Source organism: Carcharodon carcharias, chromosome 7 (assembly GCF_017639515.1).
Source record: "Carcharodon carcharias isolate sCarCar2 chromosome 7, sCarCar2.pri, whole genome shotgun sequence".
Taxonomy (NCBI): Eukaryota; Metazoa; Chordata; class Chondrichthyes; order Lamniformes; family Lamnidae; genus Carcharodon; species Carcharodon carcharias.
The window spans coordinates 165,943,593-165,968,722 of record NC_054473.1 but is presented as its reverse complement, the minus strand read 5'-3'; the positions used below and the strand labels follow the sequence as shown (position 1 = coordinate 165,968,722).

Genomic DNA, 25,130 nt, shown 5'->3' with positions numbered 1-25,130 from the left:
TCATGTGACAGCATCACATGAGGGGACATGTGTAAATGATTTTTTAGCTTCTTTATTTAAAATTCACATTATGAAATTAATCTCCCCAAGGCAGCTCCATGCCTCAGGGAGATTTCTGTGCTCTTTCACGCGCACATGTGCGAAAGAGTGCAGGCCCCAACTCTCCCTCCTGCCCCCGCCCGCACAGCTAGTGTTGAGCGCTTTTGGGCGCGCTCACACTAGGTGGGCCTTAATTGGCCACCCATGCAAAATGGTGGTGCGCAGCCAATCGTGGGTGGCAATCGGCTCCACACCCACTCCCAATCAGCCCGCCCGATGGGGAGAAAATTCTCACCTAAGTCTCTGAAATCCATAAAGATGTTACCGGTATCAAGATTTAAATGGTTGTGCTGAAAACTGCCCCTTTTTCCCTAAGATGGAAGGCTGGTGTGGTCAGAGATAGCTAATTAACATGTCTAGTTGGAGACTGGGGTAAGGTGTTTCCTGTTGCCATGGAGAAGGGGATGGGGAAGCCATTTTGGGATCAAATTACAGGCTTTCCTATAAACCCAGGAATATCACAGATAGAGACAGTTCCAGCTTTGGTCTTGTGTACTTTGCAGCTCACTGAGAGTTGAGGGAGCAAAAGAGATAATGTGAATCAGGTCTGTACCTTAAGTAGAGAAAATACTAACTTTATTGTTCACCACATGGAATGTGGGTGGGAGCTTGCGCTCAGTTTGGAGACAGAGTTTGGGAAAAGAGATTGGAAGATTTGTCTAGCTTTGAACGTGAGGAAGAAACCTCCAGTAACCTCATAGTGAAAGCCAAGACAAAGAGCATAGAGACCATTAGGAGCCAGGGGTGTTCCTGCTTTTTAACCACTGAGCACGAATGCAGTCAGGCCCAAGCTTGAGCTGAGAAGTCCACAGTCTTGGAATCTTTGAAGAAAAGTTGTAGGGTTGTTTAGCCAAAAGCTAATAGAAAGATACTCCATGAAATCTTGTACTTCAGAGAATGGCTGGAACACCGCAGAAAAGCCAAAATGAATTTTGTGGAGCTGTGGCATACTTGGTTAGGTCTCCAAAGGTGAAGTGAATGAACCCTCAAGACGTTATAAGGGAATTCTTGGGTGGAATTAGGGAGTTAAAGGGGAGCTGGATTTATACTTCAAGTTTTGACAAACCATCGTGTTGTTAGTCGTATTGCTTTGTTTATTTTTTTATATATACAGTTGTTGGCCAGGGGTTGCAGGTGAACTGCTGACACAGGCAAAAGCAACTTTTGACCTGAAGTAATCTGAGCTCAGTTACTGGCCTGAGCAACTCTTGAAACCTGAGCTCAATCACTGGTCTGAACTGGCTAGAACCAGTTTTGAAGTAGCTGAGTGTCTTGAAGACAAAGGAAATATGATGAGTCCTTATTTAGAAAAGGAGGAATGAAGTGATGCTGCCTAGCCTTGGAACAGAGCCATTGAGAATATGCTACAGATCAGGCCAGCAGGCCTAAACCAACGGGAGCGAGACAGCACAGCTTGGAGAGATAAGATTTCGGAATAAGACTGAGAGGATTTCGGGTGTGGAGCAGCGAGACTCTGGAGACCAACCATCACAGAAGCAGAAGAACCTACGTCAGCAATGTAGAGATGCAAGAGAGAGAGAGAAAGGAATGCCAGGCCAGTGTCAGCTCTCCTTTTTGGGTATTAGCTTTTATATTCTGTGACCACTCAGGGAGTGTCAGAGAAACCTAGTGGTTGTGCATTTAGATCCTAGTTTCGGGTATAAAACTGTATAACCTGCTGTAAACTGCATGTCTATATTTAACCAGACATATAAGCTACATGTAGATGATCTAACGACATGAATAAAGAGAATTTAGAGGTAAGAGAGAATTGACTCTTCTCCTCTGTGTACTAAGCCAATAACCGTTACCGGTGACCTTCGGCAACACAGTAAAGTTTGTTTTTGGTTAAAAGCGTGAAATCCTGTGGCATGGTTCTTTTAGTTAATAACTAGGTGCTCAAATTTCTTTTTTAAACATTAACAGTCTCTATGGAGATTGTAACACTTTACTTTAAAAGTACTTGATTGGCTGTGAAGTGCTATGGGATGCCCAGAGGTCATGAGAGATGGTATAAAAATGAAATATTCCCTTTTTTTCCTTTTAACGAAGCTTAGCCCTCAAATGAACTGTGCCTCCTGTTGGGAGTTTAGCTAACTGAACAGTGCCAGTTGGCTGTACGATCAAGAGGTTCCTAGCCAGAAAACGAATTATTAAAATCCAATTTATTATTAGGAACTAACATCTAACTTTATTAGGAACAACTTGGTAGCTTAGAAAAGTGGGAAAACTTAGGAGCAGGGCACCGTTGAGAAAAGATGCCAAGGTTGATGGATTCTGGGAGTTTATGGCAAGTTTTTCTGCTTAGTGTAGCAAAAAGCTGGGACTGTGAAAGCTATCTACGAGAAACTGCTTGTGTAAGAATGGAATGTAGATGTGTCCCTCTCTATAAGATAAGAAAGCACAGGATGTAAAAACCTTGAAATATGGTGGTAAATACAAAGGGTATTACGTCAATATGTAAGGTTAGCAGCAGCTGCAAAACCTATTCCTGATTTGTTCAAGGAAAGCATGATTGCCATGAGGCTGAAAATGATTGAGATAAGGGAGGGATTAATTGGATAAGGTCCACAATAAAAGAGGGACTTCCGATCAGATTCGCATAGTGCAGACATCCAGAGACAAGAGATCAAGACAAGAGATAAGGAAAGAGAGAAAAAAAGAGGAGAACCCAAAGATCAAAAGCTGCAAGAAGAGAATTCACTGTGCGCTCGATGTCTATTCATAATATGGGAAGTATATAGCCTGCATTAGACTGTGGGTGGAATCGTCCCAGATTTAAAGAAAGTGCGGTAGCGGGCAGTAAAACGACATTTTACCCACTGGCCGCAATGGTGGGTTTTCACGCCATATCGTCCCAAAACCCACCTCATTAGTTATGCATTCCCAGGAAAGCCAGGATGGTGGGTAGGCTCTCATTCGCCCACCACGCTGCTTTATCAAGCCAGGCGCCATGTTTAAAGTCTAGCCGCATGCGCACATCTCAGCACTTCCAGCCCATGACTACAGCAGGAGAGATATCCATGAAAGGCAAAAAGACTGCAGCCCCCGGGATTAGTGATGCATCACTTGAATGCCTTTTGGATGCCATGGAGGCCCGCTGTGATGTACTCTACACCCACTCTGGCTGCACGATGGACAGTGGGGTGACCAAACAGGTCGTGAGACAGTGGCAGTGGTGGTCAGTGCCAATGCTGCCATCCAATGCAGATAGAGGATGAATGATCTCATCCATGCCGCCAGGGTATGGCAACCATCTCATCACACTAAACTCACACACACATTCACTAGCATCTCACTCACTGCCGGCTCAAGGGACATCTAAACCCATTCTCACACACGTACCCTCAAATATCCATCTGGCCTCATCTCCTCTGGAGACTGTCTCCTCAGCCCTCGCCATCTTGAGGCCACTTGCACAGATCAACATGTGCTCGCACACACACCCTGGGTTACCCTCCTTCCCCACTACAGATCTCGTCCTGCAGCCTCTTCCCTTGCCTGAGGCCACTTCTCCCCCTTTGCCAAGCAAGCCCCAGCCCTGAAGCCATTGAAAAGCCACTCATGTATGGCTGATCTGGTAGGTAGAGACCTGCCATGAGCCCCGCTAAAAGTGATGTTGTGCTGCCTGTGAAGCCTGGCGCTGATGACTGCGAGTGCTGACCGAAGCAAGGTAGGCAAACAAACCTTGAAGTCCTGAGTGAATTGCTGCCCGCCAGGTGCAAGTTACATGTGTGCTGTTGTGAAACATGTCAACTTATTTTCCCGCTGATGTGGGCGGACGATCCAGCAGTGGGGGATGATTCCAGTGGGCAGTTGTAATAATGATATGCTGGTGTATTGCAATGGGGTTCCCGATGCCCGATGGCGGAGAATGCAGCCTGCTATTGGTGGGCTGAGTGGACAATCGCGAACTGGATTCACGCTGTCGTAAATCCATAATATGACCGCACCATATTGTCCACTCATGCCACTGAACATGCCCGACGCCAGTGGGCACGGAAAATCCTGGTCTGTAAATCACTGCCTGAGTTTATTGCTATAGTTTTCCTGAAAATTTAACAAACTTGTTCTAACTTTATCTCATTATAAAGCACTCTCCTGACTGAACTTTTTGCCAGTCTGCTCCCATAACAATTAGGGGTTCTAAAACCCCCAAAAACCACTTAAAATCTTCACCCCAGTTTCTGAAATCCATTCAATTTGATCCTCATCTCTTAATAACTCATATTGATTTCTTTCCTATTCTCTTCTTCATTATTTTCCCTCCATCACTATTGTCACTCATAAAATGACATAATTGTGAAGAACTGGAATTCAGCAAAGCTGGTACCATTATTTAAAAAGTAATCTGAAGGTGATATTGGTATCTACAAGCACTCAGTTTCAGGTCACTAACAGGACAAATCCTAGAATCAATTATCAAAGACGAGGTTGTGAAATAGGTAGATAGGAAGATATAAAACAATTGGTAAGAATCAGCATAAACTTACAAAAGGATAATTATGCCAGTGCAATTTAATAGAACGTTTTAATGAGTAACAAAAGATGTAGATGAAGTTAAGAATGTAGCTGTGATATACTAAGATTTTAATAAATTCTTGATAACTCATAGAAACTAGTTTTATATCCTTGGGTATTGTTGGCAGCAAGATGAAACGGATTGAATCGTGATTGGAACAGGTGGGAAATTCTCTGGGTGGAAGTTGTGATAAGTAGTCCCAAGGATCAGAATTTTTCAACATTTTCGTCGATGACTCAGAAGGTGAGTTCACCTCCATGGATGACTCCAAACTGGCACAAATATTTATGGGCACATACTATATGGGAAGAGAACAGTTAGGAAGGTGGACAGACCAACTAATATAGATAAGTGTAACATCATGGAGAGTGAACATCCACAGAGAATTTCCCAATTGACTGCAGTAATTTGAATCTCCAGAGAAATGACATCAATGATGCTTAAACCATTTCTTTGGGGTTTCTCCTAAAGTTACAGTGGAAATTCACACTCATACACTTTGGGCTACAGAATAGGCAAGAAGGACTACATGATTAATGCGAATGATACAGATTACTTAACAAAAATAGATCAGATTTTAAAAAATTGGCAGTCAGGAGTTGATAAACCCTTCATCAAGCCAACATTCAATGGCTGTCAAAAAAGCTGAGTGAAATAATATAGAGCTATGGTCAGGCCACACCTGAAGCACCATAGGTAGTTCAGGAAGCTATGCTGAAAAAGGTCCTGTGGTCAATTTACCAGAAATGTTTCAGTGCAATTTAGTATAGTCATATAATTGAAGATAGGTCGTGATCACTATAATGCTATTGCCTTTTTTTTTAACCCAGATTGACTAAGACGTTTAAAGTAAATATGATTGCATTTTAAAAGTTTTAACCAAATGAGCATTCTTAAGTTCTGGGTGCTTCAGTAACATACCACATGACCACTGGAAAGCCATTTCACTCTGATCATCTGTGTCACGATTCTTTGATTTTCTTCCGCTCAAAACAAGCTGGGAAAAAGGATTTGCCACCTCCAGTTGGCCACCATTAATTTTAGCTTGAAGTTTTTCTAGTTGTCGTCTTTCACCTGGTTCCCTTTTCAGGAGTGACTGAGAAAGATAAAAGGGCACACTTTGCTTTGGGTCAAGTTGATAAATTGATAAGTAATCATGACTCAGCACTGCATTTGAAGGACAATAATATTGTGGGGGAATCTAGAACTTCAGAATAAGGGGTCTCCCATTCAAGAAAGAAATGAGGAGGAGTTTCTTCTCTCTGAAGTATTGTTAATCTTTGGAATTCTCTGCCATTGAGCGCAATGTAGGCTGGATCATTGAATATATTCAAGGCTGTGAAAGGCAGATTTTTGATCTACAATTGAGTCAAGAGTATTGGGCAGCAGGGTAGGAAAATGGAGCTGAAACCACAGTCAGATCAGTCATGATCTTATTGAATAGGGAGAAGGCTTGAGGGCTGAGTAACCTACTCCTGCTTCTATTTCTTATCTTCTAAGAACTTAGGAACAGGAGTAGGCCATTCAGCCTCTCAAGCCTGCTCCTCCATTCAACTAGATCACAGCTGATCATCTATGTCAATGCCATTTTCTGGCGCTATCTCCATATCCCTCGATGTCATTCGTATCTAGAAATCTGGCAATATCTGTATCTCATCTTCTTATGGTAAGGCGATTGGCAAAAGAAGCAATGATGATATGAGGACAAACTATTTTATGCAGTGAGCGGTTAGGATTGAAATTCACTGCCTGAGAATGTGGTGGAGGCAGATTCACTTGAGGCCTCCAAAAGCGAATTGGATAATTATCAGAAGAGAAAATGTTTGTGGGGGAAATGGCAGATGGCAGTGGAGTGGGACTGGGTGAGTTGCTCTTGCAGAGCCAGCGTGGAACACGATGGGCCAAGTGGCCTTCTTCTGTGCTGTAACCATTCTTTGGGCTGCATTTTATGCTCCCCCAACCCCAGGAGCAGGTTGGCAGGCAGGGCTGGGAGGACGTAAAATTGGATGCCATGTCTTGGCTGCTATTCCAGGCACCCACCAACCTGCTCCTGCCACCACCACCATTGTAATTTTACCAGAGGCGGGTAAGGCATTGGGAGGCCTGCCCACCAGTGGGCCAATTGATGCCCATTAGTGGCCATTTAATGGCTGGGATTTCACCCGTGTAAGCGGTAGGGTTACCAATCCCTCCAGGATTGGGCTGGAGTCTCCAGGAATTGAAGATCAATCTCCAGGACAACTCTGGAAAAAAATCATCAGGACATTAAAAAAGCTTGTTATTTTTTGTCATTTTCTTTGAACATTCCTCTTTACCAGATATAAAAATACTGAAATGGGAAAATGAGGGCTGTTTCACTGACAGTTGAACATTAACAATTGGGTAGTGAGTCTTTTTGCTTTCCAATTGGCGTAGGAAGACAGGGCGCCACAAGGATGGATGTGTTGGTCGACTGATGGCTGGAGTATAGGGGCAAGTTGTGTGATGAGACCTCCAGGAATATTTTTAATAACAGTTGGCAACCCTAATCAGTGGGAGGTTGACACCATGTGTCCAGCCCCCCAGGTTTCACTGGGCAGGAAGGTGGCTGGTCAAAGAGGGGGTGCTTCCTTTACAGGCCCCATGTGCCCATTGGAGGCCCATGCTCCAAGATCTTCCCACTCCAGGTTTCCCCTCCTCTCCTGCCCTGTCCACCTAGCCCCCCAACTGCCTCACTCCTGCCCTCCTCAATGTGGCCTGCCAGCCTGGCCCCGACAAGACCCCAGACTTACCTTAAATTCCAGCTCCATCGTGGTTCACTTTCCTCTGGGCCGCCTGCAGTCCCAGAAATGGCCACCGCTCCATTTGATTGGCCAGTAGTTCTTGGAGGGGAAGATCTTCCTCTCCAATGGAGACTGTCAAATGGCTGCAGGGTGGATCAGAAAAGTTGGAACAGGCTTGACCCTGATATTACCCTGCACAACCCCACACGATAGGGATGTGGTGGCATAGTGTTATTGTCACTGGACTAGTATTCCAGAGACCCAGGGTAACACTTTGGGGACCTGCATTCAAATCCCACCATGTCAAATGGTGAAATTTGAATTCATTAGAAATCTGGAATTAAAAGTCTAATGATGACCATGAAACCATTGCCAATTGTTGTAAAAACCCATCTGGTTCACTAATGTCCTTTAGGGAAGGAAATCTCCTGCCTTTACCTGGGCTGGCCTACACGTGACTCCAGACCCACAACAATGGGGCTGACTCTTAAATGCCCTGTGAAGATGGGCAACAAATGCTGGCCTAGCCAGATACGCCTACATCCTGTGAGCAAATTTTTAAAAACCGCGCCCCCACTCCCAGCAAAAAATGCAGTCCTATGATATTACAGTGGTGGAGTTTGAGCAGTACATGCACAGTAAATGACTTCACAGATAAAATCATATCATTTACTATATTAAAAGCGTGTCCCAATGGAGTTATCTAATTGTTTATTATTTAGTAACTAAGGATGTAAAGCTAGAGGAGATTATCAAGGGATATGTCCAAAATATGTCCAAAACTGAGCAACGCTTGATGCCTTGATTGCATTATCTTTACAATCTAATGAGACAAGGATGTTCCTGTTTCAGAATAGCTTAGTGCAAGCAGGTTTTATTAACATCAATGTGACCATATCAGCAATAAATTGTCGCAAATCTGACAAGTGAGGAATTTCAGAGTTCCACCTGTCAGGAGGCACTGTAGAGGGGGGAAAATTAGGCCAACCTAACAGATTTTGAATTTCTTTCCCGCACAGATTTTAAATACTTACAAACAACATTATAAATATTAATTGCCTACCTCTGTTGGAGACATTTTGGATTGATCCTTCATTTTACTGTGTGAGGAAGCTGGTGGAAAACAAATAAAAGAAGTTAAGGTGACTCTCAGTGATTACAACAACAACAACAAAATGTATTCATGTAGTACCTTCAACATAATAAAATGTCCCAAGGCGCTTCACAGGTGGAGCAATTAAAAGTGTGGATACTCAAGAGGCCAGAGGAAGAGGAGCACAGATATCTCAGAGAGTTGTGAGGCTGCTGGAGGTTACAGTGGTGGGGAAGGGCCAGGTTATGGGAGCATTTGAAAATAAGGATGAGAATTTTCAAGTTGAGTTGCTGCTTAACTGGGCGAAAATATAGGTCAGTAGAAGAGTGGCGATGCATAAATGGCATTTGGTGTGAGTAGCTCACTGGCAGCAGAGTTTTGGATGGCCTCAAGTTTATACAGGGTAGAATGTGGGAGGCTGGTCGGAAGTGTGATAGAACAGTCAAGTCTGAAAGTAACAAAGGCATTTTGAGGGTTTCAGCAGCAGAGGAGTTGAGACAGTGGTGAGTTGGGCGAGGTTACATAGCTGCTGTTGGTGTTGATGCAATTCTGTAGTTGAAAGCTCATCTTGGGGTCAACCATGATGCCAAGATTGTGAACAGCCTCAGACAGTTGCCAGGGAAACGGATGGAGTCAGTGGCTAGGGAGCTGAGTTTGTGGCGAGGGTCGAAGACAATAGCTTCATGAAAAAGATAATCTTTCTACATTTCGTAAAGCACGTCATGGAGAAAAGATTACACTGGCCATAATGTACAATGTCTCAAAACTGGCAACCTCAGGGCCAAGTCCCTGCGGGATTTCAAAAGTTGCCGGTTTTCGGAGAAAATAAGCAGAATCTTAATTCAATGAATAGGGTCACGTGAAATCAAGGAATAAGTTTATTTTTATTAAAGTTTGAAAAAAATACATAATAGTGAAAAAATAACATTTGAGAAAAACATTAAATAATAAGGTAAGAGAGGCTGAAACGCTAGATAGGGTTGGGCAGATCGGGCCAACCAGAGTCCGGTGGAGTCAAGGGTCTCAGAGTGCGGGGAAAGACCAGCGCGTGAAACTTAGAACTAGTCTGGCATGCCATCCTGCTAATACAGCACGTAGCCGGTAAGTTACTTTACTTACTTAATAACAATTAAAATTGATGCAAGGCAACTTATAAAATTGTCTGGTTTTCGGACAATTCCAGTTTCCAGATAGCCAGATTGAAACACAGTACCTGTATAATGTTTTGCCAGGTTCTGCTCATTATGAGAAGCCTGACTAGTGATGAATAGCACAGCTAAACTTGAGCTCAGATCTGCACTCACGACTATTGAGGTTTTAGGCTGGGAGCAGATGTAAATGTATTCAGACAAAACTTCTTCATATCTTGGTACACATACCAACTTGAGTAATTCGCTCCCTTGTGAATTCAATGAGGGCAATTCCACTTTTGAATTCAATTAAGTTCATTTTTAATCTGTAAATAGGCTTCAGAATTTGAAGGGGATTAATCAATTCCCAAAGTTTTGCATTGAGAGTACTTTTTAAAATTTAAGACTCCAGGTAAAATTTTGAAGCTCAAATTTAAAATAGATCTGTAGATTAAGATTCAGATTGAGATTTTTCAATGATACTACTAGTTGAACATTTATCCAACACAGTCGCAGATGGCTCCTGTGGTGTAGTTTATCAAAATAAATGACTAAAGATGGATGACCTTGCCCTTGATGTTCAATGGCATTACCATCCCCCACTATCAACATCTTGGGGGTTACCATTGACCAGAAACTGAACTGGACTAGCCATATAAATACTGTGGCTACAAGAGCAGGTCAGAGGCTAGGAATCGTGTAATGAGTAACTCACCTCCTGACTCCCCAAACCCTGCCCACCATCTACAAGGCACAAGTCAGGATTGTGATGGAAAAGTCCCCACTTGCCTGGATGAGCGCAGCTCCCACAATGCTCAAGAAGCTTGACACCACCCAAGACAAAGCAGCCCGTTTAATTGGCATCATATCCACAAACATTCACTCCCTCCACCACCGATGCACAGTAGCAACAGCGTGTACCATCTACAAGATGCACTGCAGGAATTTACCCAGGCTCCTTAGACAGCACTTTCCAAACCCACGACCATTACCATCTAGAAGGACAAAGGCAGCAGATACATGGGAACACCACCACCTGGAAGTTCCCCTCCAAGTCACTCACCATCCTGACTTGGAAATATATCGCTATTCCTTCACTGTGTCTGGGTCAAAATCCTGGAACACCCTTCCTAACAGCACTGTGGATGTACCTACACCACATGGACTACAGTGGTTCAAGAATGCAGCTCACCACCACCTTCCTAAGGGCAACTAGGGATGGGCACTAAGTGCTGGCCCAGCCAGCAAAGCCCACATCCCATGAATGAATAAAAAAAGTAATCTTCATCCTTATTTATTTGTAATTATGTGATTGCAAATAATCTCTGAACTTGATAATATGCTTTTTGAATCACGTAATGATTTAGAATTACACAGATTACAACATAATATGTTAGTCAGACCAACCATTTCCAATTTGAATTCATTTTCCACATGAGCAGTAGTCCTAGCCCCATTTCCTTTAATTTCCCTTTCCTTTAACCATTTTTAAAAAATGGATTAATTTGTGGCTTTAGTTGTTGTAATCAGGATATAGGGAGAGGAGAGACAATGTTACATTTGATCTCAATAAATTAGGTTCAGGGAGAAAGGGAAATCAGTTCAGGTTGATTCCTTGCTCCAGACAAGGATCAGTGCTCACAAGTACAGCTGTTCGCAAATTTGTGGGCTGCAGCTCCTCATTTTCCATCCCTTTTATCAACTAGACAGAAAATCAAATGATTAATATTTACAATTTTCTGACTAGTGTTCCTTTTTGAGCATTGATTCTTTCTGGTACCACTCCCATGTGGGGAATCAGTCCTAGTGCTGTCATTTTAAAGAGCAAAGCTTAGAAATTAATATCTCTAATATTAATGTTCATATTCATAACACTTGATGTGTTCATATGATAATCCTCAGTGCTAACAGCTCCATTAAAATTATGCCAGAGAAATGCCATATGAATATGTTAAGTGCCTGTATACAAATTTTATGTTTCCTTTTTATTGCCTGTGATCAATATCTTTGTAGATGTATGTACTTTCTTACCCTAAGCATGGTTTACTCAACTTTTAATAACTCAGCAGCAAGCTTTTATGTATTTGAAAATGAGGAAGGTTATTTTATTTCTTACAGACTTGCCCCAGAGGTAAAGGACAATGTGAGGTTTCCACTCACTAGACTCATACACACATACACAAGATTAGATACAGATGGAGATAAAAACAATATTTATAAAAATGAAATTTTTCTCAGTCTCTCTTTCATCACAGGCCTGATGTTCCTGAGTTGAGTTGATATTTTGGCTGGTATGAAGGTCTTGATAAGGAGAAATTTATCAGTAGTTGCAAAGTTCCTGTAGTTAATCTGCCAAGAGTTGGTCTTGTAGGGAAACTTGAAGTTAGAACAGGATATAAGAGAATCCTTAGATAAAAGCAAAAAACTGCGGATGCTGGAAATCGAAAACAAAAACAAAAATACCTGGAAAATCTCAGCAGGTCTGGCAGCATCTGTGGAAGGGAGCACAGTTAACATTTCGAGTCCGCATGATTCTTCAACAGAACTAAGGAAAAATAGAAAAGGGGTGAAATATAAGCTGGTTTAAGGTGGGGGAGTTGGGACAAGAGAGCTGGATGGAGGGCCAGTGATAGGTGGAGACAACCAAAAGATGTCACAGACAAAAGGACAAAGAGGTGTTGAAGGTGAAGGAATGTACTAATTAAGGGTAGAAAGCAGGACAAGCAAGGTACAGATAGCCCTAGTGGGGGTGTGGTGGGGTGAAGGGATCGAAATAGACTAAAAGGTAGAGATAAAACAATGGATTGGAAATACATTTAAAAATAATGGAAATAGGTGGGAAAAGAAAAATCTATATAAATTATTGGATAAAAGGGGGATCGGAAAGGGGATGGAGGAGAGAGTTCATGATCTAAAATTGTTGAACTCAATATTCAGTCTAAAAGGCTGTAAAGTGTCGAGTCGGACTTTCTGATTTTTTCCTTTCTGATTTTTCCCCCTCCTTTTTGTTTTTTTCCAATAATTTATATAGATTTTTCTTTTCTCACCTATTTCCATTATTTTTAAATGTATTTTCATCCATTGTTTTATCTCTACCTTTTAGCCCCTTTCGATTCCTTCACCCCAGCCCACCCCCACTAGGGCTATCTGTACCTTGCTCCTCCTGCTTTCTACCCTTAATTAGCACATTCCTTTAGATAATATCATCACCTTCAACACCTCTTTGTCCTTTTGTCTGTGACATCTTTTGGTTGTTTCCACCTATCACTGGCCCTCCATCCAGCTCTCTTGTCCCAACAACCACCACCCCCCCCACCCCACCCCCCCCCCCCCCCCCCCCCCCCCCCGCCCCTGCCTTAAACCAGCTTATATTTCACCCCTTTTCAATTTTTCCTTAGTTCTGTTGAAGAGTCATGCGGACTCGAAACGTTAACTGTGCTCCTCTGCATAGATGCTGCCAGACCTGCTGACTTTTTCCAGGTATTTTTGTTTTTGTATAAGAGAATCCTTCTTTCTCTTTCAAGGTATTTCTGTTGGGTACCATGGCTGCTTAGCTGACTGCTAAGTTGACCCGATTGCTTTTGATGGTATTTCGTGGACTCTCTAATGAAATTCTGCTGGAAGTCTGCTGTTATGTTTTAAAGAAGCAAAGCCTTAACTATTTGACCTCATATCTAGTGCCGAGTCTTTGTCCAAATAAAATGGTGTGTCAATTTGATAAGCATTCTGGACTGTGACTTTTCACATCCATGGTTTCAGAATGCCAAAGGCTTTAGCGTTTGCAGGGCACACTATCATATTATAATGAGGTGTTGAAGAGTTTCATTTACCTTTTGGTCTGACCCACAACATGGCATATCAGTCAATAATGTATTCTTTTGTTCTCTCTGGAAACAGATACTTTCAATTCACAGGTGAAATCTGGTCATCCCCAATTGCCAGCTTTTGCAGTCTTTAAAAACGTGGCTTTTAAAAATAACTTTAAAATGTGTAATATCTACATACCTGTACTGGACATAAAAATACCAATAACAAAAACAGAAATTTCTCAGCTTGAAAACTTTTTCACATTGCGTTCAGTAATGCCAAACATGCAGCAATACCATGCGAGGCCTTTGTTGCATGTCCAATATTGTTCGATACTGGAAAGAAACCAATGCATTAAATAAACCTTTTTTTCTACTGGGCTTCTCCAATGTGTTATTACCAAATTAGGTTTAAATTTTCAAAATAATTTTGTTCCCAAAAGTGGGCACGTGTTTGTTATATCTCAACAGATCCCTACTACCATTAATAGCTTTCACTGGATTACCTTGAGCTGAAAGGGAATATATTCCCATTGTTCATCGGCTGATGAAGAACCACCCATGTTGGAGTTTTTAGCCAGGGTATTTAAAGTAACTAACTATACATTTGAACTTCACATAACAATGAATTCTAATTGCAAATGAGCATTTTGTACCAACCACAATTTATTTTGGAAAAGAAAGTGTAAGAATCTTATTATTAATCTAAGAATCTCCAAGCCACTCACTATCCTGACTTGGAACTATATCACCATTCCTTCATTGTCACTGGGTCAAAATCCTGGAGCTCCCTCACGAATAGCACTGTGGGTGTACCTACACCACATGGATTGCAGTGGTTCAAGAAGGCAGCTTGCTACCATTTTCTCAAGGGCAATTGGGCTTAGGCAATTAATGCTGGCCTAGCCAGCAGCACCCACATCCCATGACCGAATAGTAAAAAATAAAGCCATATTGAGGAGGGATGGCAGAGTTGGGCAGTAGTTATATGGAGTGAAAGGATTACTGTTTGTTGGCTAATAAAGAAAAAGGAAGTATATTCTCCCTAATAAATGACAGGATGCACTGCCTACAGATTCAGATACAATTATTATGGGGGGAAATGGGACATGGGCTTTATAAACGATGCAAAACAAACAGAATCACATCAGTCACTCATTATGCACTCCACCCAGTATTCAGTTCCATTGACTTCAATGGAATTCATATACAGGTGGCAGAAGCAATTCCAGCAATTCCAAATATCCAATTTCACCCCCTACATATTGGGTAGTTGGGAAGAGTGGGAAGCATTGGGGGTCACAGCTTGGTGGTGGTGGTGTGTTACAATTCACTCAGGGAGTCCAAATTGCTGTGGCTACACGCACTCTTCACATGCATGTTGCAGCCTGGAACCATGGATAGTGATGATAGAGGCTCCAGCTTTCTTTCCATCACATGGCTGACTAGGAATCTCTGCTGCTCTTACTGCCTGCCATTGGCAGATGTTGGAAGGATTTGCAGGTGGATGCACAATATTTTTTGGCTGTATTATGAACACACCCTCCTTGGCTATCAAGTCCTGGGGTCAGACTCAAACCTAGAGCTTCTGGTTCAGAGACTACATAAGCACTACCCACTGTGCCACAAGACCTCCCCAAAAGTACACCAAAGATATGCTTAAGTCACCAGGGTGAGACTGGAATCCACAACTTGCTGAATAAGAGGCGAGAATATTACCACTGAATCAAGACTAGCATCTTAACTATATATATCGGCTGAGTATGGGGTGAATAGATATCAGAAGCATTGTTCTATGGTACATTGATTGCCCTGCAAGTTGAGAGAAGATACAAAGGGGTGAAAATCTACAGGGGCCATAGGAAAGAATAATGTTATTTTTAAGCAAATAAAATTTAAAAGTACTTACCTCCAGGATCCATATCATGGTGTGTTAGAACTGAGGTATTTGCCACAACACTGATATTTCCAATATTAAAACTAATACAAGAAAAGGCATTGACAGCTTTCCCTCTAACCAGAAAAGTACCTGCAGATGGATGGAAAGTAAAGGCGAAATCAGTATAATTAGAATTAGTAGTTCAAACTTGACAGTGATTCCTAGGTTTCACTTACCTTGTTGACCAGCTAAATAAGCATTTGTGTTTTCATCAGGATGAAGTAAGAAAGATTATTTAATCAAAATCACCCATTAGCACATTAAAGATAATGACTCTAAACCCATGGGAATTTTCCTGATTCTTAGCAGAGTTTCCAAAGAATAGGTGTAAGTGCCCGAAAATGCCTGTGTACATCATTTCCCCAGAGTTTCTACTAGTCTCCCTCGAGATTCTGGGCTCACGGTTTTGATAATTTCATAGATATTAGTGCACCCAGGGCCATGTGTTAAATTTTCCATTTTATGTAAAACTTGACTCAAGTCAATCCTTATTTATTGTAGGATCATAAAACCATGTAATGATTCAATTAATAATAGATCAGTAAACACAGACATTCTGATAAACCATTCTGCTAAAAGACAAGGAATGTGTGTTACCTTCAGAATTCATTGGAATGCTGTAAGTCCCCAGTTTTCCATCAGGATTTTCAATGGCTTCAGAAAATGTCTCATTAGGACCAATAAATTCAAACTGTAGCTCAATTGGGGCACCAGAGGTGACTGAGATGTTCATAGTGAGATCATTTCCCACCTCCAGAACAGCTGAGTTTACTGAAGCCTCCAAACCCTTGATTGGCTCCACCAATTCAACTGTAATATTTTGAGCTACTTCTTGAGTTGTCACATTATTCTTGGCAAGAATGGTTAGCTGATGTATGCCTGGACCTATCTGATGCTGGGCAGCACTTTCCACCATGGCATTCTGAGGAATAATTCCGCTGAACACAGTGAATGTGTGAAGGGTGACAGCTCCAGCTAATATGACATAGGTCACATTTGTACCTGTGAAAGCAGAAAGCTGTGTATAGTTAATCTTATCTTATTTAATTGGACTCTTTTAATAGAGCTCAACACCATAAAATAAGCAGACATTTATATTGTATACATTTTGCAAGATAGTTTTGTAGGATCTTCCCTATATTTGTTGTAACTTTGGCAGCAGATCAGTAGAGCTCTGAAGAAACATCTGCTTTCGTCCATTAATGCAGCAGTTTTAAGGATTCTGCTGATTTCTGATGAAGTTACAACAGTAGATCTGGAGACCCAAGCAGAACATCCAGGTGACAGTGGTGTACAACATTTTTATATTATTTGAAGTGGAACTAATTTTCAAACAATCATAGGCTTTCAATAATTGTTATGGTTGTATCCATATGGTAACCAATGCTGCTGAAATTGCCCTTGAAATAAACATGTTTCCCTTGACCTGTCTGGTCTTTGAAGGGTCTATACCAAAGATTTTTGGTCACAAACTCGGTCACCAAATTGTAAGTTCCTCTCAATAATCTTGGTAAATCCCTTACTGCAAGTTGCAATTCCATGATCATAATATCCTATCCGAGCCTTTCTCCATGCCTCTCTCTGGCACCTTTTCCTCACTTAAGGACATAACCCTCTCCCAGCACCTCTCCTGTAAAATCCTTGCCATCTCCCATCTTCCCAATCCTCACAGTGATTTGTTTGAGACCTCCTCTCTTTTCTTCCCCTTTGACCTCTGTGACTTCTCATCAACAGTGATACCATTGAAGCTTAGGAGGAGGTGCTTGGGTCTTCAGTTGTTGGAGATGTTCACTCCTTGATTTTTATGTGACACAGAAAAGATCTATTTCTTGTCTGCTCATGCCTGAATGTTGTCCAAGTTTTACTATAGACAGCTATATGGTACTTTTCTGTACAGCATTTCTTTCATTATGACCATCATGTGATGAGAATCGAGGGTTATTTTATATCACAGGATAAATGCATGCATAAAATATGCATATATTCATTCATACTACTCATGAAAAGTAAACAGTACCTTCTTCAACTTCAAGCTGAATCCACAACGGGTCCTCATACAGAACTGTGCAGTTATTAATGTCTTCTGATTGATTAACATTGCAACATTTGATTATTCCAAAACCACTGATTGGCTGTTGGATGGACACAGTTTCCTGGGCTGTCACATGCCATTCGCTAGTTGTACATTCAACATTGATAGTGAAGAGTCCTGGGGTCCTGTATCTGTGTGTCACATTGCTAGAAGGCCTTCACAAAACAGTGAAAACAATCCAGTTGAATTCTACAACAGGTAAGTATGAGGAGAATCACTTTCTTACTACAAGCTCTGTGGTGGTTAAGTCAAGGCTTTCCCTATAAATGCCTTTGTTACATTTCCTTAGGTAGTGATATTTGAAATATATTATTGCCACAATGGGGTCTTTTACAATGGAACTAAGATTACCAAAAAACTTCGAATCTGTGGTATTCTGGTTAGTTTGCATTGTCATAAATTTTCATATTTGGAAAAGAAAATAAATAATGTTCCTTCAGATTTTCATTCCAGCATTACAAGAGCTGAAGGACCCTAATGCTTTTATTAGATATATTTCTGTATTTCGGACTCACCCCAGAGTACAAGCTCAGGCAGTCTAGAAAAAAACAGCTTATGCTTTTAATATTTAATAATGGCATGTTGTTGTTATTGTTGGCAGTGAATCACCTTCCCATCATTATAATCTGAAGTGTATGCAGACCTGAATAATTGAGTGATGCAACCATTTATTGTTGCTTACCATGCCAATAAAATCAGAGAAAATTAAATCAATCAGATAGCTCTGCAGCTGGTACATAGATAGAATGGAATACACAGGGTATAATTTTCTGCTTAAATTACACTTTAGTTACAGGGATCTCCAGCTGAAAGCAGAACAAAAATCTTTGGGAGGAATTCACCAGCTCTCCATTTCTCAATGGCACTTCCAGTACTCTTTGCCAGCACTGATGCAAATGAAAAGAGTTGTTTAACAATAGAACATAAAAAGTGGACAGGACAATATGTTACATGTGATATATAAATGGACTCGCAGGAAGCCTTTGGTAATGTGCCACATAAGACATCACGATGAAGGTCAGAAGCATGTGGAGTCAGAATCGATTGAGAGATGGCTACAAAACAGAAAAAAAGGAGGGTTGTAGTTAAGGGTGGTTTCTCAGACTACCAGCAAATGGGAAGCACTGTCCCACAGGGATCTTTGCTGACACTACTGCTGTTCACCATATCCATAAATTAATTGGATTCAGAAATTGGAGGTGTGCTGTTGAAACTTGAAGCTACCTAATTGGGGTGTGTAGCAAATAATGCGGAGGACGGAACCAAAATACACAAAGATATAAACAGACTCACAGTGTGGGTGGATAAATGGCAAACAAAATTCTATATAGTGAAGCGTGAGGTAGTTCATTTCAGAATAAGGAGCTCATTTATTCCCGGGAAGGTAAGAAACTAAGTGGGGTATAGGATTAAAGGGATCTGAGAATACAGATATATAAATCAACAGAAGCAGCACCTCAGGTAGGCCACAATGAATGCAAAAAAGAAAAATTATGTAGAATGTTGGTTCGACCACTTGGAATGCTTTTTGGGTCTCCATACTACAAAAAAATTGAAGCATTAGAGAAAGTGCAGAAAATATTTACAAGGATGTTACTAGAATTGAGGGGCTACAATTCTCAGGGAAGATTGAACAATCTTGGCTCTTTTCTTGGGAAAAGAGAAAACTAAGAGAAGGCCTGACAGAGATTTTTTAAATTATGAAGTGGGTCATAATAGGAACAAGGGGAAATACGAACATACATATGTATGAACATACAAACTAAGAACCGAGTAGGCCATTCGGCCCTTCAAGCCAGCTCTGGCATTTAACAAAATCATGGCTGACCTGATTGTAATCTCCTGCCTACCCATTCACCCCTTTGTTAATCAAGAATCTACCTAGCTCTACCTTAAAAAATATTCAAAGACTCTGCTTCCACTGCCTTTTGAGGAGGAGTTCCAAAGACTAACAAACCTCTGAGACAAAAAAATTCTCCTCATCTCTGTCTTCAATAATCGACCCCTTGTTTTTAAACTGTAACCCCTAGTTGTAGAGTCTCCCACAAGAGAAAACGTCCTCTCCACATCCACCCTATCAAAACCCCTGAGGATCTTAAAGGTTTCGATCAAGTTGCCTCTTACTCTTCTAAACTCCAGTGGATACAATCCTAACCTGTCCAACATTTCCTCATAAGACAACCCACACATTCCTGGTATTAGACTAGTAAACCTCTGAACTGTTTCTAATGGATTTACATCTTTCCTTAAAAAAAGAAACCAATTCTGTACACAGTAGTCCAGATATGGTCTCACCAGTGCCCTGTATAACTGAACCATAACCTACCTACTTTTGTGATCAATTCCGTAAGCAATAAATGATAACATTCTATTAACTTTCCAAATTACTTGCTATACCTGCATATTGATCTTTTGTGATTCATGCAATAGGACACTCAGACCTCAGAGATCTGCAACCTCTCACCACTTAGATAATATGTTTCTTTTTTATTCTTCCGGCCAAAATGGACAATTTCACATTTTTCCACATTTGCCAGATCTTTTCCCATTCATTTAACCTATCTATGTCACTTTGCAGCATCCTTACAGCCTCTTCATACTTTCTTACCTATCTTTGTGTTGTCAGCAAGTTTAATAACCATACCATCTGCCCCTTCACCCAGGTCATTTATATAAATTGTAAAAAGTTGAGGCTCCAGCAAGAATCCCTGTGGCACACCACTCATTACATCCCGCCAACCAGAAAAAGACCCATTTATGGCTATCATCTGTTTCCTGTTAGCTAGCCAATCTTCTATCCATGCCAATATCTTATTCCCTACACCATAAGCTTTTATTATCTGAAATAACCTTTGATGTGGCATCTTATCAAATGCCTCCTGGAAATCTAAGTATAGCACATCCACTGGTTCTCCTTTATCCATGGCACATGTGACTCCTTCAAAGAACTCCAATAAATTGGTTAAAAATGATTTCCCTTTCACAAAACCATGTTGACTCTGCCTGATTGCCTTAAACTTTTCTAAGTGCCCTGCTATAACATCTTTAATAATAACTTCTAACATTTTCCTTATGGCAGATGTTAGGCTAACTGGCCTGTGGTTTCCCACTTTCTGTCTCCCTCCCTTTTTGAATAAAGGAGTTACATTTCCTTTTCTCATATCTAATGGAATCTTCCCCGAATCGAGGGAATTTTGGAAAATTAAAACCAACGCATCAACTATTTCACTAACCACTCCATTCAAGACCCTAGGATGAGGGTCAGGACCCGGGGATTTGTCAGCCCGCAGCTCCAGCAGTTTCCTCAATACCAATTCCCTGGTGATTGTCATTTTCCTGAGTTCCTCCCTTTCTTCCATTTACTGATTTACATAAATAAATATGAATAAATGAATAACTATCAGATGTCCATTAAATTAAGTCCATTAAATAAATAAATAAATATGAATAAGTATCAGCTGTCCATTAAATGATGAAATAAATAATCTAAGAGGAATTACTCTTCACAGAGAGTGATAAGAATGTGGAACTCAATGCCACATGGAGTTATTGAAGCAGATGGCATTGATGCAGTTAAGGATGTATACATGAGGGAAGAGGTCTTGTGGCACAGTGGGTAATGTTCCTACCTCTAAGTCAGAAGTTTCAGGTTCAAGTCCCGCCCCAAGACTTAATTGTGAAGGAAGGTGTTCTCATGATGTGAACAAACAGGTTGAGTATCAATCTGCAAATATTTCTAACATAACACCAATGGCAGGTGGTAAGAACTGGAGAGCTCCCTAGTCAGCTTTGTGATGGAAATAGTTTGGAGTCTCTATCATTGCTCCAGATTATAACATGCATGTAAAAGTGCTTTTTGCCACAGCAACCCCATCTCCTTGGGGAGTGGGTATGGCAGCTGGGGCAGGGGTGCAATTGGCTGGATGGTCGGTGTAGATCAGATTGGTGCCAACAGCATGGGGTTTGATCCCCATTCTGGCTGGGTGGAGTTGTGCCTGCCACTCTGCCCTACCTGTGGTGGAGATCGCAGTGCTGTGGGTTGGACCTGCCTTTGGGTGAAGAGCTCAAGAAAACACGAGGGAGAAGAGAACAGAAGGGCAGAGTGGAAAGAGGCAATTAGAGTGAGAGGAGTCTTGTGTGTAGTATAAACTGCAGCATACATCAGTTGGACCAAAAGGCCTGTTTCTATGTTGTAGATTCTATGTAATTCCAGTTGTAGCTTCACCAGATTGGCAGCTCATTTTTAGGTATGCTTGATGCTAGTCCTGGCATGCCCTCCTACACTCCCTATTGAACCAGGATTGGCCCCCGGGCTTAACAGTGATAGTTGAGTGAGGGGTATGCTGAACCATGAGGTTACAGATTATGGTGGATTACAATTCTGCCGCTGACCCACAGCACCTCATAGTTGCCCTTTTTTAACTGCTCGATCTGTTCTGAATCTATCGTAGTTAGCATGGTGATCATACCACGCAACACAATGGAGCGTGTCCTGAGTGCGAAGATGGAACTTTGTTTCCATAAGGATTGTGTGGTGGTCACTCCCGCCCATACCCTCTTGGTCAGAAGCATTTGCTACAGGTAGGTTGTCCAAATAGGTTTTCTCCTTTATGTTGATTCTGTCACCACATGCTGCATGCCCAGTCTGGCAGATACACACTTCGGGACTCAGCAAGCTTAGCTAGTAGTGGTGCTACTGAGTCACCCTTTGTGATGGGCATTATCCTCTACCCAGAGTACATTCTATGCCTTTGCTACATATAGTGCTTCCTCCAACTGGCGTTCGCTTTAAGTCTCTTGCTTAGCTTAAATAAAATTAAGAGTTTGTATCTATAGATACATAGTTACCGAGAATTGCTGAGAAAAAGAACATAGAGCCATTGGTTTTGAAAATCCTGATTAAGTACAGGGCCATTCACGCCCTGTATCTCACTCCAGAATTTAGACAGGAGAGATGTTCAAAATGAAGGACAAAATAGATGCGTAACAGTGCGAGTTGTTTGTGCTATTTTTAAATAAATCAAAAGATTTACCAAACTCTAGATTACTAATATAAACATCAATTATTTCTGCCAATCTCATTTTCAAGCAATACTCACTGCAGTGGATTATAGGGATCAATCACAAAGCCATCGCCAGTGTTAAGTATACAGGTGAGGTTTCCAGAATATGGATGGAGCAACCACTTTGGGGAGATTGTGACATTTTCTAGGATTGAGTACACGTCATCAACCAGCAAACGGAGACCTAAGTAAAATATCACACAAACGTTAAGGCTTATGAGTGGTTTACCCTGCAGAACAACTTCACTGATGTGGGTTGTCTCCTTGCAGGCTGGAGGGAGCAATATTGTAGCATTTCACTTCCAAATTGCAAAATGTGTTACCAGAAAAATATTGTGCTACCTCAAAAATCAGCATGCTCACCATTGTACAAAATATTAATGATGAAGAAATGTGAACAGAATGACATTTTGACCAACACCCAACATCATTGGGTGTTGGTCAAAATTAACATTGTTAAGTTAAATCCTTCAGGATGCACAGTTGCATATTCATGGTTTTTTAAGCAAACAAATAAACTTAAAAATATTTAAAGGGAAGATTGTAGTACTGAATCACTGCATCCTACACCATCTTAAAAAGGATAGAGCCCCAAGGATGTGAATCAAATTCCTGGTAACATAAAGGTCAAGAATCCAAAGCAGCATCTATCAATGATGTCATTACCACTCACTGCAACCACAGGGAAGCAAGAAGAGGTAGTGGTGGAAAGCAAAAACCTGAAACAGCAGTTCACAAGCCACATCTGGGGCATTACAGTTCACCATGGAGCATACCGTAATTTTAGGCCTTGAACTTCACAATGAAGAAGATACTTTATGCTTTCCAGATACTGGAAGATTTCATTGAACAAAGGATTGTCACAGGATTCACAGAACTTATTAGGACCTTTAGGTCTGGTGTCAAACAGACAAATGGCAACAGGGAATCAGGGATCAGTGGCAGAGGCATAGTGGGATTTGGCACATAGCTAAACGCTATTTTTATGGACAGCTCCACACCCCACCTCCTTCCATTCCTTCCTATTGAGTCTACAAGTTCCTGCAGCATTGGTAGAGCCAATAGCTAGGTCAATCCAACTGAGGGCAGTAAAGGGTGTTCCAGTCTCAAGGATCTTCTACTGATGTTTAACATACAGCTGACTTGCTCATTTCAGTCACTAGAGCAGCACATAGAAGATGGATTAAATTAAGTTCAAGAACACACAAAGAGCACAGCAGTAAAGCTACACACACAAAACATTTATACATAATAGTTATAAGTCCAGAAAATAATGTTCTTGCTATTGTTTTGAATAATAATTCATCTGGCGGAAAGGAAGGAGATAAATAGAAATTGAGTGCAGCATTTGTCAATATTGGGTATGCATAGTTGACCATCGTATGGGGAGATAACTTTTTATGCAATGCGGGGTATGAAATTGATGGTTTCTTCTTTGAGAACCTGCCTTACATCATTGACATTATTTACAGCTTCTTCAATGGCCATTTTGTTCATGTGCTCCGACTGATGGGGTTTTGTCCTGATTACAGTGGATTTTGATCTGCCAGCAAAGTCCGAATATCTCCATTAATTCAGAAAAAGAATTACATGCAAACACCTAGGGGTTAGTACACTGCTTTCACACAATGTGGTTTCATGCTATTAATAGTTTGAAGAATGTTGGCATTAGGCATTTTGCCGTTGCATTTCTCACCTTCTTTGCAATGATAGTCTATGACAAGGTAATTGCCTAGTCTTGGACAAAGATCTCCAAAGGATTCCTTATCGGCAGTAGCTTGGCAAGCCTGTAGCCCGTGGCACTGACCTTAAAGATAAAATTCTAGGTTATATTTTCACCTTAAATAAATATGAAGCTCTCCGGTTCCCCAAAATGAACATTCTAGAAATCAGCCCACATGGTTGTACAGCAACTTTGATATGAAAGATCACTAATTATCTTAGGTCCACACACAATAATGTACAAGATTTAGCCATGGTTTTCCTGAAGCTGTAAAAAAAGACAGAAGGGTAAATTAATCCATGTATCTCTTGTGCAGCTCAGTGGTTGGTACCACAGTGGCATTGACACAGACCTCAGGGACTATGGTCTCAAATAGGGAATAGCTTTTGGAATAGAAGATCATGAAGAATAGAGACAAAATCACTTGTAGAATGTGCAGCATGAAAGAACGAGACACATTTCAAGGATATCAGTACTGGCCTTATATAAAGTACAAACATCTAAGGTTTCCAACTTTAATTCTAAACAAACGGAAACAGCAGAAAAAAAGAATAGGAACTTCTGAGCAATTCTACACATGGTAATTAATCCCTAGAGAGTTATCACAAAAATGTTACCTGCTACTTTCTCTCTCACATCAATCCAGCTGCATTCTTGTGACTCAGTTGGAGCTAGAATCTCCAAGGGACAGTAGGAGAGAGATTTACGGCCGTAAAAACTGCTATTGATTTCAATCACCTTCCCAGACTGACACTGTAGCGTGGCATTAAAGTGATCACAGGCAAATGCTCGGTCAGACTCTAATACAAAGATAACACAATATAAGATAAATAAATTTGTCAGTTCTTTTTGAAAACTGAAATGTTACATTATTAGTTGTCAGCTCCTACCAGCCTTCTTA

At 41.1% G+C, this 25,130-nt stretch overlaps 1 protein-coding gene across 1 annotated transcript in view; it reads right to left on the bottom strand.

The window, feature by feature from the left end:
- pkd1l2a (polycystic kidney disease 1 like 2a) overlaps nt 1–25,130 on the bottom strand; it is a 160,319-nt gene that overhangs the window by 102,596 nt on the left and 32,593 nt on the right. The window contains exons 4-11 of the mRNA XM_041191701.1: nt 24,847–25,029; nt 24,203–24,313; nt 22,546–22,690; nt 17,369–17,598; nt 15,949–16,353; nt 15,322–15,441; nt 13,612–13,616; nt 5,543–5,717 (exon numbers count right to left, since the gene is read on the bottom strand). Of these exons, the coding sequence (XP_041047635.1) occupies nt 5,543–5,717; nt 13,612–13,616; nt 15,322–15,441; nt 15,949–16,353; nt 17,369–17,598; nt 22,546–22,690; nt 24,203–24,313; nt 24,847–25,029 (1,374 nt within the window). The remainder of the gene's footprint in view (nt 1–5,542; nt 5,718–13,611; nt 13,617–15,321; nt 15,442–15,948; nt 16,354–17,368; nt 17,599–22,545; nt 22,691–24,202; nt 24,314–24,846; nt 25,030–25,130) is intronic.